At 52.9% G+C, this 13,584-nt stretch overlaps 1 protein-coding gene across 6 annotated transcripts in view; it reads right to left on the reverse strand.

Moving 5' to 3' along the window:
• Positions 1-13,584, reverse strand: part of EHBP1 (EH domain binding protein 1) — a 2,232,712-nt gene that overhangs the window by 30,040 nt on the left and 2,189,088 nt on the right. For all 6 annotated transcript variants that reach the window (XM_078649460.1, XM_078649459.1, XM_078649456.1 and 3 more), the window contains one exon: positions 895-1,009. In XM_078649460.1, coding sequence (XP_078505586.1) covers positions 895-1,009 — 115 coding nt within the window. The remainder of the gene's footprint in view (positions 1-894; positions 1,010-13,584) is intronic.

The raw sequence follows: 13,584 nt of genomic DNA on the forward strand, positions 1-13,584 counted from the left end.
GCGGTGTTGAGAACTGGGTAGTAATTGGAGGAGAGCAGTGTTCAGGACAGACACTGGTCGCAGATCCAGAGTGTTGAGAGTTGGGTACAGGCTTGTGGAGAGCAGTGTTCAGAGAGGGACACTGGCTGCAGAGCCTGGGTGCTAACAGTTGGGTAGTGGCTGGAGAGCAGTGTTCAGAGCAGGACACAGGTGCAGAGCCTCGGTGTTGACAGTTGGGTAGTGACTGGAGAAGAGCAGTGTCCAGAGAGGGACAATGGTCGTAGAGCCACAGTGTTGAGAGTTGGGTACTGGCTTGAGAGCAGTGTTCAGAGAGGGATACTAGTTGCAGAGCCATGGTGTCGAGAGTTTGGCATTGGTTGGAGGAGAGTAGTGTTCAGAGAGGGACACTGGTTGCAGAGCCAAAGTGTAGAAAGTAGAGTACTGGCTCTAGAAGAGTAGTGTTAAAAGAGACATTGGTCTCAGTGTTGAGATTTGGGTACTGGCGCGAGGAGAGCAGTGTTCAGAGAGGGACACTGGATGCAGAGCTGCAGTGTTGAGAGCTGGGTACTGACTGAAGGACAGCAGTTTTCCAAGTGGAACACTGGTCGCAGAGCTGCAGTTTTGAGTTGGGTACTGGCTGAGGAAGAGCAATGTTCAGAGAGGTACACTGGTCACAGAGCCATGGTGTTGAGAATTGGATACTAGCTGGAGGAGAGCAGTGCTCAGAGAGGAACACTCATTCCAAGGGCACGATATCAAGATTTTGGTATTGGCTGGAAATGGCATGCTGTTTGTTAAACATGAAGAATTCTATTCCTTTCTGCTGATATCCCAGACTGGAAACCTTTACGCAGCAGCATACAATTTGTATCCAGCTAGTGGTGTTGTCTTTAGTGTACACGTGAAGTAACTTACTGCTTCTCTTGAGCGTCCAAGTCTCTGACCAGAGCATCACGTTTATTGACTAGGATGACCAGCTCATCGAGCAAGAGCTGTTCCCGCCTCTTCTGGGCCTCTGTCTTCTGCCAGTCTGGGGAAATACAGAGAAAGGCAGGCATTACACACACACCCCCAACTTCAAATGACTTTCAATTGAACTCCGGAGATACATATACGGACAACACTATTCATATGGCACTGCTGAGACCTGGCTGTTGGATCATAATTCCCTCTCAGAGAACTTTCCAGGGGTACACCATAAAGAACAATTTACTCACCTTCGGTAACGATATATCTGTAAGAAAGTTATAGACTACTTATCTTAGAACTACCCCCAGGCGTCAGACTGGATACAGAAAGTTTTTCTTCAGCAGTACCCCTGCGCGTCGAAAGGTGGCATCGGTCGGATCGGCGTTCGTCTTTGGCGCCAAGATGACGTTGCGGTAGCTACATAGACACCGCCCTCGCGCGCTGACGTCAGTTCTGTACACAACTCTCCACGCCAGAAGCGCAGAGCCATGCAAGACACTGACCACTGGTGCACAAATCTACGGCCCTGAAAGGATGTTGAAGGTAAGTAACTTGTTCATCTGAAAGAAACAGTTGGTTATAGATTCCTTACCTTAGAATAGATACCCCTAGCAATACCAACCCTGGAGGAGGAAGTCCTGGAGAACAGAACAGCCAAAGAAGCCGTCTCTCTGGACTTGGCTGTCTAGGCAGTAGTGCTTGGTGAACGTGTGCAGCGATGCCCACGTGGCTGCCTGACAGATGTCTTGCAGGGGGACTCCCCGTCCCAAAGCAGTAGTAGCTGCCGTCGCCCTGGTGGAATGGGCGCACAGCCCCACTGGAGGCTCCTTCTTTGCCAAAGAATAGCTGGCCTTGATGCACTAAACGACCCACCTGGAGATGGACGTTTGTGCACAGCCCGACCTTTCTTAGCGCCCGTATAACCAACAAAGAGATGGTCGTCCACCCGGAATTGTTTGGTGTGATCCACATAGAAGGAGAGCGCACGTTTTGGATCCAGACGGTGGAGCCTCTCTTCCTCTTTTGAAGGATGCGAAGGCGGAAAGAAGGTGGGCAAAGTGATGGTTTGGCCAATATGAAGAGAAGTGACCACCTTTGGAAGAAAGGAAGGTCGAGTTCTGAGGACGACCTTGTCCAGATGAACAGCCAGAAAGGGATGCTTGGAAGACAGAGCTTGCAGCTCACTCACCCTGCGCGCAGAGGTGATGGCCACCAGAAAAGCAGTTTGCAAAGTAAGGAGTCTGAGAGGACAGTTATGTAGCGGCTCAAAGGGAGCGCACATCAAATAAGTAAGAACCAAGTTCAAGTCCCACTGAAGCATCATGAAAGGAACAGGAGGAAAGAGATGAGTAATGCCTTTAAGAAATTATTTACAACAGGGGACTTGAAAAGAGAAGACTGATCAGGAAGCCTGAGAAAGGCTGAAATGGCCGAGAGGTAGCCCTTAAGAGTGCCCAGAGCAGAGCCCTACTGGTCCAGAGACAGGAGGAACAAGAGAACCTCAGAAAGAATGACAGAAAGGGGATCCACAGCCTTTGCTGTGCACCATGTCCCAAATTTATTTCATCTGCCGGCATATAACATCATCATGGAGGGACGCCTGGCTGCCAAGATTACATCACAGACTTCGGGAGGCAAGTCAAATGACGTCAACTGCTGCTGCTCAATCTCCACGCAAGGAGGTGGAGGCTGGACAGGTTCGGGTGGAGGACTACTGCTGAGACAGAAGATCCTCCCGAAGGGGCAGTCGGATCGGAGGATCAATGGTCATGTTGAGCAGCTCGGGATACCAGACTCTTTGTGCCCAATCTGGAGCCACAAGAATGACTTGGGCCCGGTCGCGATTGATCTTCTTCAGCACTCTGGGCAGAAGTGGTATAGGCGGAAAGGCATATAGAAGACCGCAACTCCACTCGCGACGAAAAGCGTCGCCTAGCGAGTGCCGCCTTGGAAATCCCAACGCACAGAATTTCTGACAGTGCGCATTCTCTTCGTTGGCAAATAGATCGAACCAAGGCTCTCTCCACTGTAGAAAGAGACCGTGCACCACCTCAGAGTGAAGACGCCATGTGTGATCCATCATGCACCTGCAGCTGAGTTCGTCTGCCCTGGCATTCAGTGAATCTGCCAGGTGTTGAACAACCAGGAATATGCCCTGATGTTCCAGCCATATCCAGAGACGGAGGGCCTCTTGCCATAGGGTCCACAACCCCCACCCCGCCTTGTTTGTTGCAGTACCACATGGGAGAGGTGTTGTCCGTGAACACCTGCACTACTCTTCCCCGGACAGAGGGAAGGAATGCTTTTAGTGCAAGACGGATTGCCCAAGGCTCCAGAAGATTGATGTGGAGCTCGGACTCCGCCGGAGACTAGAGGCCTCTGATCTCCGCCTCTTCCATGTGGCCGCCCCATCCCTGAAGGGATGCGTCTGTCACCACTGTGTGTTCTGGTTGGGGAAGGGAGAGGGATCTGCCGTTGACTCAATCCTGGTTCGTGAGACACAACTGCAATTGCTATGCAGGGCATTCCGAGATCTGGATGCAATCGGACAGATTCCCCTGATGCTGTGCCCACTGGAACATCAGGTCACACTGCAGAACCTGCATATGTAACCTGACATGATCGACTAGCAGGATGCAGGAGGCCCAGCAGCCTCAGGGTCAGGCTGACTGAAAACTGGGATAGAGGCTGAAAAATCGGAATCATAGTCCGACTATCCCGGACTCGCTGTTCGGGAGGATAAACCCAAAACTGCGTCATGACCAGATCTGCTTCGATGAAGAGGAGCTTCTGAGAGGGGGTCAGGTGTGACTTCGGCACATTGATGGAGAACCCCAGCGAATACAGGAGGTCGGCCGTAGTCTGGAGGTGGGAGACGACTGCCAGGGGTGAGCCCGCCTTCAACAACAAGTCGTAGAGAAAGGGGAAGACTGGAACCCCTGATCTGCGCAGATGAGCTGCGTCCACCGCCATCACTTTCGTGAACACCCGAGGGGCACTGGTAAGGCCAAAGGGGAGCACGGTAAACTGAAAGTGCTCATGTCCTACATGAACCACAGGTAACGCCGGTGGGCCGACAGGATTGAGATGTGAAAATAAGCGTTCTGAAAGTCCAACGCTACCATCCAGACTCCAGGGTCGAGGGCAGGCAAGACCTGAGCCAGTGTCAACATTTTGAACTTCTCCTTCCAGAGGAAGCGGTTGACGTCCCTGTGATCCAAGATAGGACGGAGGCCCTTATCCTTCTTGGGCACCAGAAAGTAGTGGGAATAGCAGCCACAACCTACTTCTGGGGCAGAAACGCGCTCGATGGCTCCCTTGGCCAAGAGAGCCGTAACTTCCTGTTGGAGAAGGGCCAGGTGATAACCCGACATGCGATGGTACTGGGGTGGCATGGCTGGAGGAGTAGTCTCAAAGGGGAGGGAGTAGCCCCTTCGGACTATCTGCAAAACCCACCTGTCCGACATGATGGTGCGTCAGTGGGGGAGGTGATGGCGGATCCTGCTGCCCACTGGCGTTTGATGGGCCTGTAAGGTCAGACTAGAAGGGTTTGGAGGCTGCTGCAGAGAGGGCGGTGGTGGACTGGCCCGCCCGCTGGCCACCAGAACCACGTCGGTGGTTCGCACGTCCCCAGCTGCACTGAGGTTGAACAGCTTGCGCCTGCCTGTGGCTCTGAAAGGAACATGTTGGGGCACCCCTTCCGTGGCCACGAAAGGGGCAAAAGGCATACTGTGCAGGGGGCATGGTGGAGAGGCCTAAGGACTCCGTCGTAGCCCGAGTGACTTTGAAGCGCTCAAGTGCACTGTCTGCCTTGTCGCCAAACAGGCGACGGCCAACAAAGGGCATGTCCATCAAAGTGTTCTGGACATCCCCAGAAAGGCCAATCGATCTCAACCAGGCGTTACTGCGAAGCGCCACCGACGTTGAAATGGTCCTACCCAGTGAGTCGGAAGTGTCCAGTCCAATGCGGATGATAACATTTTGCTGCGTCTCTCCTTTTGGCAATAGCACGGGAGAGTACTGCCCAGGCCTCCTCCAGACACTGAGGCAGCACTTGCGCCACCGTATCCCACACGGAGTGGGAATAACGGCCCAAAAGGCATGCAGTGTTTACCGACCGCAGCCCTAAGCTGGAGGAAGAAAACAACTTCTTCCCAAGCTGATCCAGCTTCTTAGATTCCCTGTCCGGTAGTGCGTTAGGGAATACGGTTTGGGACGTTGAAGCTTGGACCACCAAGCTCTCAGGGGAGGGATGTTGGGAGAGGAAAGTGGGGTCGCCCTGGGCCGGGCGGTGGCATCGGGCAACCATCCTATCCACAGGAGCCCCTGTTGGCCCTGGACCAGGTGCCCAAAAGGATGTCCGTGAGGGCTTCATTAAACTGCAGTAGAGGCTCCGAAGAGCTCACTGCCGGCTGAAGCACCTCTGTCAGGAGGTTAGCCCTGACTGCCACAGTAGATAGCTCGAGGTTTAGGAGCTTCGGCCGCCCTACGTAACACCACTGCGTAAGACGCTCCCTCCACCATAGCCACGGTAGGCGGAGACAACATGCCAAGGTCTGGTGAGGTGTCCAGACCACTGGCATCCCCCAATTCCTCTCTCCAGTCCTGTTCATAATCCAAATGGTCAGTTAAAGGGTCACCAGACCCCTCAAAGTCTTCCTCACCCTCCTCTGGCAGCTAAACTGGCTGAAGCCGGGGTCGACGCCAGCTGGAGGTCCAGCCTGCGCCGGCTGCGGCTGTGGTGCAGGTGGAATCGGCTCTGGTGGAGATGTAACGAGGTCGACTAGCGCCGATCAGGATCCAGGCCTGAATCCAGGGGGGGCCCTGTGGTGCCGATGCTGGAGCCGCCGGTGTCAAAAGCCTAAGGCCCCCAGCGAAGTCCGCACGGCACGGAGGCGCACCAGCTGAGTCGGGCTGCTCAAACATGGCATGCATCGCTTGGTAGAACTAACAAAGCAGGGCAGGACCCGCTCCCGGTACCGGGAAGGGAGGGAAGGCCAGAGTCGACCCTGTAGGCTCCGCACGCAGAGCCGCGGGGGTGTCACCACCCACCCCCTTCACCGCGTCAGCCGACGGGCGAGGGACTTCTCATGCTTCGACTTACCTGACCCCTAGTGCAAAGACTTAGATGAGAAGTGATGATGGCTCCGCGATCAGTCCCTCGACCTCACACGCAACCAGGACCTTGAACGACGTGGCGCCGACTGCCGGGCCTCGAGTAGCTTTCGAGACCGCTCCCGCACAGACTTTGGGGCCATGGTTCGGCAGTTGGAGCACAACTTGGGGTCATGGTTGCACTCCAGGCAGTAGAGGCACATGCGGTGCGGATCCGTCACAGACATCGGTCGGGTTCAGGAACTGCAGGCCTTGAAGCCGAGCATCCCTTGTGCATCAGGAGTCAATGTTAGACCCAAAAACGAAATCGACAAAAGTCGTTAAAAAATCTGTCAAAAAGTGACTGGGGGTACCGCTCTCTCCGAATCTGCGCTTGCTGGCGCGGGAAAGAAAGAACCGAAGTTAGTGCACAAGGGTGGCGTTTATGTAACTACCACAACACCATCCCGGAGACCACGACGCCAATGACGAACGCGGAGCCGACCGACGCCGACTTTTGACGCGCAGGGGTCAGCTGACGAAAAACTTTCCAGATCCAGTCTGATGCCTGGGGGTAATTCTAAGGTAAGGAATCTATAACTAACTGTTTCTAACAGATAAAGTGATTACTGCAGACCAACAGAGTTATGGAAATGCGGACAGGTCAACTAGAAAGGCGCATCACTGTACAAAACAGCTAGTATCACACATGCTACGCTATGGTGCACACCAAGAGGATATTACTCCAGAAGGTTAATAGTTTGAGTCCTTGCCAATAATGGTGTAATCTAAATTAGGATCAATTCCCAACAAAATGTGATTATTTCTTAATTTGAAGGAATCGGAAAGCTTAACTTTTTTTAACGGCTACCTCCTTGATTGTCTATGTGAACACTCCTCACATGCTGGCTGCCCGCAGTCCTGATAAAGCACCTGACCCTAGTCTGTGCACCTGAAAAACACCTGCTCTACTCACTCCCAGCAACCAGGACCCGGGGCCATCAAGGTCCAGATTTCTCAGTTCAATTCGCTATGAACTTGAGTTGGGCTGAATTAGGCAGAGCCAGCCCATACTTGGAGAGTGCCTTGAGCAGAAAGACATTTGGCACCCTCGCTGCAGCTGGTGTTTAAAATAAGGTAGCAGGGGGTTCATTTTGTGTTTACAGGTCATTCACACATCAAAGCAGTAACAGACTTCCAATAATATTCTGCTTCACTCATAGCATAGCTCGATCACACTGGTGCCAAGTTGATGGTGGATTTGATGGTAGTGTTGGTGAGCGTCGGCATGGGGGTTCGAAGATAAGAGGGGAAGCAATGGGGTGTAAAATAACACCTGCAGAAAGCAAAAGGGGTTAAAAGTAGTTTATTCTGAATCACTGGACTCAAGTAAGAGGGAAGCTGCTGTCGCAGGATTTTAATGCAGACAGTTTTGTGCACCCCTCTGAAAATTGGCGGCCTGGGCCCAGCTTGCCCACGCTAAAAGCTGGCACTGGCATTAAGCAAACTTTAGTACTGCAAAAGAAAGCAAAATGAAAACAGACTGTGTAAAAAAAAAGATGGGATTGGTATCTGCAGCAGAGGGTCCAGTACCAGATTATCGTGAAAAATACAGTACTACTAGAATATTATCATAGTAAGCATGTACATAAGAACAAGTTCACTATTTTTCTCTCATCTTGCGCTATAGATATATATATATATATATATATATATATATATATATATATATATAGAGAGAGAGAGATTGGGAGAGAGAGACAGAGAGATAGAGAGAAAGAAAGACCTGTGGGTGAGGCCCCAACAAAATATCCCAGATATGTGCTAATCATACTGACTTACCTGGGTGTTTATCTCACACTATGTAATATATATTGGGCCATGTAACAATCTTGCAGAGCATAATAGGATTTAAAAAGACAGGTTAACCCTCTATAATGTACAGGTTTTTTTTTTTGGGGGGGGGGAGGGTTCTTAACTAATTAAAGCTTTTTGCTTTTTCGCTCCTCCATAGTGTTGGTGTGTGTGTATGTGTGTGTGTATGTATATGTATATATATATATATATATATATATATATATATATATACCTACTGGCGGTCGCCAGTAGGTAGTTATAGTTAGGACCTATTATCAATAGGAAATCTGCAACATTCTATTTGGAATAACTTTGGCCCCGATTGACGAATCTGCACAAAATTTTCCAAACTTTTGGCCACCTCCGGCCCGCTCCTATCCTGAAAGATGATTCATCAAGCGGGGGCCGAGAAAAAAGGGGGGGTCCCAAAACACGTTTTCCCCAGGCAATTTCCCATAGGACCTTTAGCCGCAGCTACAGCCCGAACTGCTGAATGGAATTACACCAAATTTGGCAAAGAGGTAGTTCTTGGTTCAGACTCGTGCCTTTTGCTAATTTGGTGTAAATCCGTTCAGTAGTTCCTGAGAAAATGACAGTTAAAGTCATTTATATATCTATGGGCGCAGTGGATCCGCGTACCTATCCACGCACCCTAAGCGCAGCCTACGCGCACCCTGCTGTGCACGAGCTGTATTTTAATTGGCTGTCAACACTCCAAATCAGGAAGTGTTGGCAGCCATCTTGTGTCTCTGTAGAACCGAGGCACAAGAAACGCCCAAACAAAACGGCGCAAAATGTGAAAAAGGGGCAGGGTAGACACACCCTGACCCCCTAGGCCTGCTCAGGGGGTCTCACAAGGACCCCCAATGCCCCCCCACTGCTGAGAAAAAAAAACGAAGCGTGGGCTCCCGCGCATTGAAGGTTATTAGCCCCCGGGGGCATTTTCAAAAAATAGTGTGGGGGGGTCCCAATCCCCCCCACACTACCCCGGGGACCGCCACCCCCGGGCTTAAAAACATTTGGAGAGGGGGGCTCTGAGGCCCCCCCAGCTCCGGGGACCGCCAGCCCCCTGGGGCTTCTGAAAAATGTGGGAATAATAATGTAATATGTGACATCATCAGCAGTGGATTGCGGGCGCGCGAGTTATAGTTAGTACAACTAACTATAACGGGGGAATTTCAATGGTTTTGTACGAGTGAAATGTCCAACTAACTATAACACCCCTAAAACCTATGATTTCTTCAATGAATATATAAAAGAGTGCAGTTTTCATGAGTCGCACTCGTGAAAAGCTTTTGATCACTGAAAGGCTACTTGCAAGGTGACGCCTGCCTCCGGCTCCTGCCGATGCGTTTCGGGATTCCCCCTTCTTCAATAGGCATAACCGCAAACAAGAGGCAGACAGAGACTAAAGGTGACTTCCTTGCTTTTATTCAAAATGTTCTCTGGATAGCGCTCAGATGAGTAAAAAACGCTTTAAATTATGGGACTTGTAGTCACTGCCTCAGGAAAGTCAATGTTGGAAAAGGCAATCATCCTGTCACCAAACGCTCTCCAGTTTCTGCTCTGCATGCGCTGCCCCAATAAACAGCAGCAGACCCACCTGGATCTTGTGGCGGTGTGGCTCATGGCCCAGGCAGGGACCACAAGCCGCACCACCTGGACGGAAGTGTTGGCAGCCAATCAGATCTCAGGCACGAGATAGGGAGGGGGTCACAGATCTACAGAGGTCTCAATTTTATGTCTGAGAAATCCTTAAATTTCTCAGCAACTACTGACCAGATTTTCACCATTTAACAAAAAGGGCGTTTTCTGGATCAAGAGCTACTTTTCTGGCAAATTTGGTGTAATTCTGTTCAGCAGTTCGGGCTGTAGCAGTGTCTAAAGTTTGCTATGGAAATTAACATGGCAAAAAAGCACTTTGGGACCCCCCTGCTTGACGGGTCATCCCAAAATATGCAGACAACGCCTGAAGTGACCGAGCCATTAGTTTTGAAAATTTCAGGAAGGATTCGTCAAACGACGCTAAAGTTACTGACAAATGAAAAAAAGGATCTTCCTATGGAAACTACATCCTAACTATAACTACCTACTGGTGACTGATATATATATATAATGGTGCCGACAGCAATAAAGCAGGTGGAAGCAGAAAGATTAGCCCGTGGACACCCAGGAAAGAGGAAGGAACACAAAATCCAACTCCGCTCCAGGACAGAGATCAGGAAGGCGAAGAAGGGCCCGGACACACCTCAGGGAGGGGACCGGCACACGACACAAAAAGAAGTGGAACATGAGCCATGGCGCCAGGCCACAGACAGCAGGTCAGACCAGGCTAACAGCGCAGCGACCCCGGAGAAGGACACCCCGGGCGCCACCAAAGGCATTGCAGACCAACAATAAGGGAATTGCACCTGCAACGTACTTATACGCCATAGAAATCAGTGGCCCGAAGGCGACCACAACTCCCAAGCACAGAACAAGCTATATAACAGCTACCACTACCCCACATAGGGTATGTTAAGTCCCAAGACATGGGAACCCTCTTAGGAAGAAACTTCTGCAGCAGAGGACAACAGAAAGATCCCCGGGAAAAACCCAGCAGAAGGCTTGTCAAGCAGCCAAAGAGAAAAAACAGAAGGCCTAATCTCAGGGCCAACCTGGTGTAGATAACCCAAGTCACAAACACAAAGTCAAGAAGGGCCAGCCAGCAGCCAACAGAACCACAGTCCCAGCAAAGAGGACTCAAATGCACATGAAGCCCACAGATCACACAGCTGGGGCGACCCGCCCCAACGAAAGAACAGCATCCAAAACCAGATCAACTCACAGGTCAAGAACATCTGGATGGTCGAGTCTGCCGGGGCGTGCAACAAAAGAGTGCCATCGAAGGGAGGATCCACCAGCCGTTCCCGAACATTTTCTGGGAACACACTGTCCCGAAGTCAAGTATGGCGGCGAAGGGCAACTGAAGAAGCCATGGCACGACCAAGCACCTCCGGGATGTCCAGAGCTGAGCGAAGAATAAATGCCGCCAGCTCTTGGCCATCTAACGCATGGTGCTGCAAATCTACACCAGCACCCTCCTGAGAAGCGGCAGACCCAAGGGACTCTGCCGAGTCCCACAAGCAAGAAGTGGCCCTAGTCAACACACACCAGGTGTAAAGTGCCTGCAAAGCCGCACTGGTCGAAGCGAACATATTGTGCCCCCAAGAGTCCAGCCAACGGGCCGCCCGTGATGGTGGACAACAGCGGCGGCAGGGATGGAAAGGCGGTCCGCAAAAGGGGGCTTGTGGCAGAGGGGTGGAGGGAAAGACACACCGGGTAACGCGGTGCTGGAAGGTGCCAGTGCACAAGGTGTTGCAGCACCGGATCCCCCATGGCGGGGCACCCCCAAGCCCCCATCAGAGAAGAATGGAGCGAACCCTCAAAGGGAAGAAGCAGCAGCTTCCTCCCACCAGAGCCCTGGTGGCGAACTTCTAAAAGATGATCTGCGGGGCGAAGGCCGCACCCGCCTCTGTAGGCCCCCACGGTGGAGAAAGCAGCTCCTCCGTAGGCGACGGCTGCAAGCTAAGATGGCCATCCCCTAAGCCAAGCGGAGTGGGGAAGGGCCAGGCCCGGAAAGGAGGAAGAGGGGCCAAGGAGTGGGCGACCTGTGGCTCCTCTGGTGAAAACCGCGGCAACGGCGGGGAGCTGTCCTTTGATGACGTCGGGGAAAAAGCCACGACGCAGCGGCCCGTCTCTGGCGAGGACGACACCAGCAGGCGCCCAACCTCCGGGGAAGAGGGGGCGTCCGAAGAAGAGTCCACGACCCGGCGCCTGTCCAGTGCCATAGAGTCCGCAACCTGAGGCAGGACGTCATCGTCGTCCAGCGCCAAAGGAGGCGCCGAACATGCCTTCTCCACACCACACGGCCGGAGCCGAGGCAGCGAAGGGACAGCGCCGATTCGACCTCCGACGACGCAGCCGCCTGCGTGGAGGGACGAGAGGGACCCAGGAAGTGACAAGGAGTCCCCCGCCAGCCTTGACCCATGAGGTGGCCCGCCGACTTCTGTGGTGCCGCCCGGGCCGACTTAACCTCCGATGAGGCAGCCGCCTGCGTGGAGGGACGACGGGTCCCCAGCTAGCCTCGACCCATGATGAGACGAGGGGGGTCCGCCGACCCCTGTGGCGCCGCCAGGGCCAACAGCCGCTGGCACCGTAGAGACGTCACCTCGGCCTCAGACAAGATCGAAGCCTGTCCATAGGATCAAGAGGGTCTTGGGGATGCGACCCGAGCCCCAGCGACCTCCTGCGACACAACAGGGACTCCTGTGGGAGTTTGCGGTGAAGCAGAGGCGCCGCGGTCCAAAGGAGGGACCCCCGAAGAGCCGCACCCCAACGGCACCACATCCTCCAAGCCTGGAACCAAGTCAGTCGGTGCTGGAGCCGCCGGCGACGCCGCGGAGGGCCCCGCACAACGCAAGGGATCCGCCGACGTCCCAGGAGGGGGAGGGGAAGGGGGAGGAGGAGAAGCCAGCGAGGCCTGCAAAGCCGCCCCATTTGTCTCCATCTGGGCTCTCAATGCCCCCTCACTGGGAACCGGTAGATAGAGGGACGATACGCGGGGCCGCATCACCCGCGGAGAGCCCACGCCCCCAACAGGCCAGAAACCAGCCCTCTGGGACAAACTGCGACATTTACCGACAGGGGAGCGACGCTCTTGCGGCTTAGGAGAGGGATGAGGAAGATGACGGCTGTTTTGAAAACCTTCCGTAGAAGTTGATCGAGGTGACGAAGCCGATCTGGACATGCGAGCCAAGAGAAGTTTCATCCGGCGCTCCTGACACGACTTTGGCTTCAACATGCAATCAGTGGAGCTGTGATCTTCCCCCAAGCACCACATGCAAATGAGGTGAGGGTCCGTCGCCACATCAGGCGTCCACAAGACGAGCACGTCTTTTAGCCCAAAGGCATCTGCACACTGTTCCCACAAACACGCTCAATAGCGAAAGGGAAAGGCCTAAACAGGCCCGAAGCATGAACCGGATCCGCGTTGCACGCGGAAAGGAAAAAACTGACGTAGGCGTGCCGGGGTGGGACTTATGTGACCTCGCCGACATCATGTGCGCGGACGACTGGGCGGAGCGGTATGATGCCGTCCCCCCGGCGCCTAGGGAAGCTGTGGCAAAAAAAATTCTGGATCCAGTCTCACGCCTGGGGATAATTCTACGTTAAGTAATCTGCGGCTAGTAGTCTCTATCAGATATCTAACTCAGTAGCCTTAACATCAGGAGTATCGCAGGGATCGATTCTGAGACAAACCTGTGTTGACCATGTTCTCTTGCGCAGACAATACGCAGATAATTTTTTCTCGCATCTGCTCAGCATAAGGACCCTTCACTACTTCAGCTTGGACTGCATGATATTTCCTTGTGGATGTCCAGAAATGCTATAAAGCTGAATGTGCTCCACGACTGAGGTCCTCATCTTGGGGAACAATCCCAAATTCTGGGGAGCGAGCCATTGGCCTGCCTCTTTAGGACCTTTTCCGGCACCGGTCCTGAGGGTTAAGAACTTGGGTTTTACCATTGATAATAAGCTTTCTCTTGGAGCCCAAGTGTCTGGATTCCCCTCGGCTTGCTTTGCGGTCCTTAAGTGGCTAAAGAAAATCCTTTGGCTAATTCCACCGGCTGTCCAAAGAACTGT

Source organism: Lissotriton helveticus, chromosome 6, assembly GCF_964261635.1.
Source record: "Lissotriton helveticus chromosome 6, aLisHel1.1, whole genome shotgun sequence".
Taxonomy (NCBI): domain Eukaryota; kingdom Metazoa; phylum Chordata; class Amphibia; order Caudata; family Salamandridae; genus Lissotriton; species Lissotriton helveticus.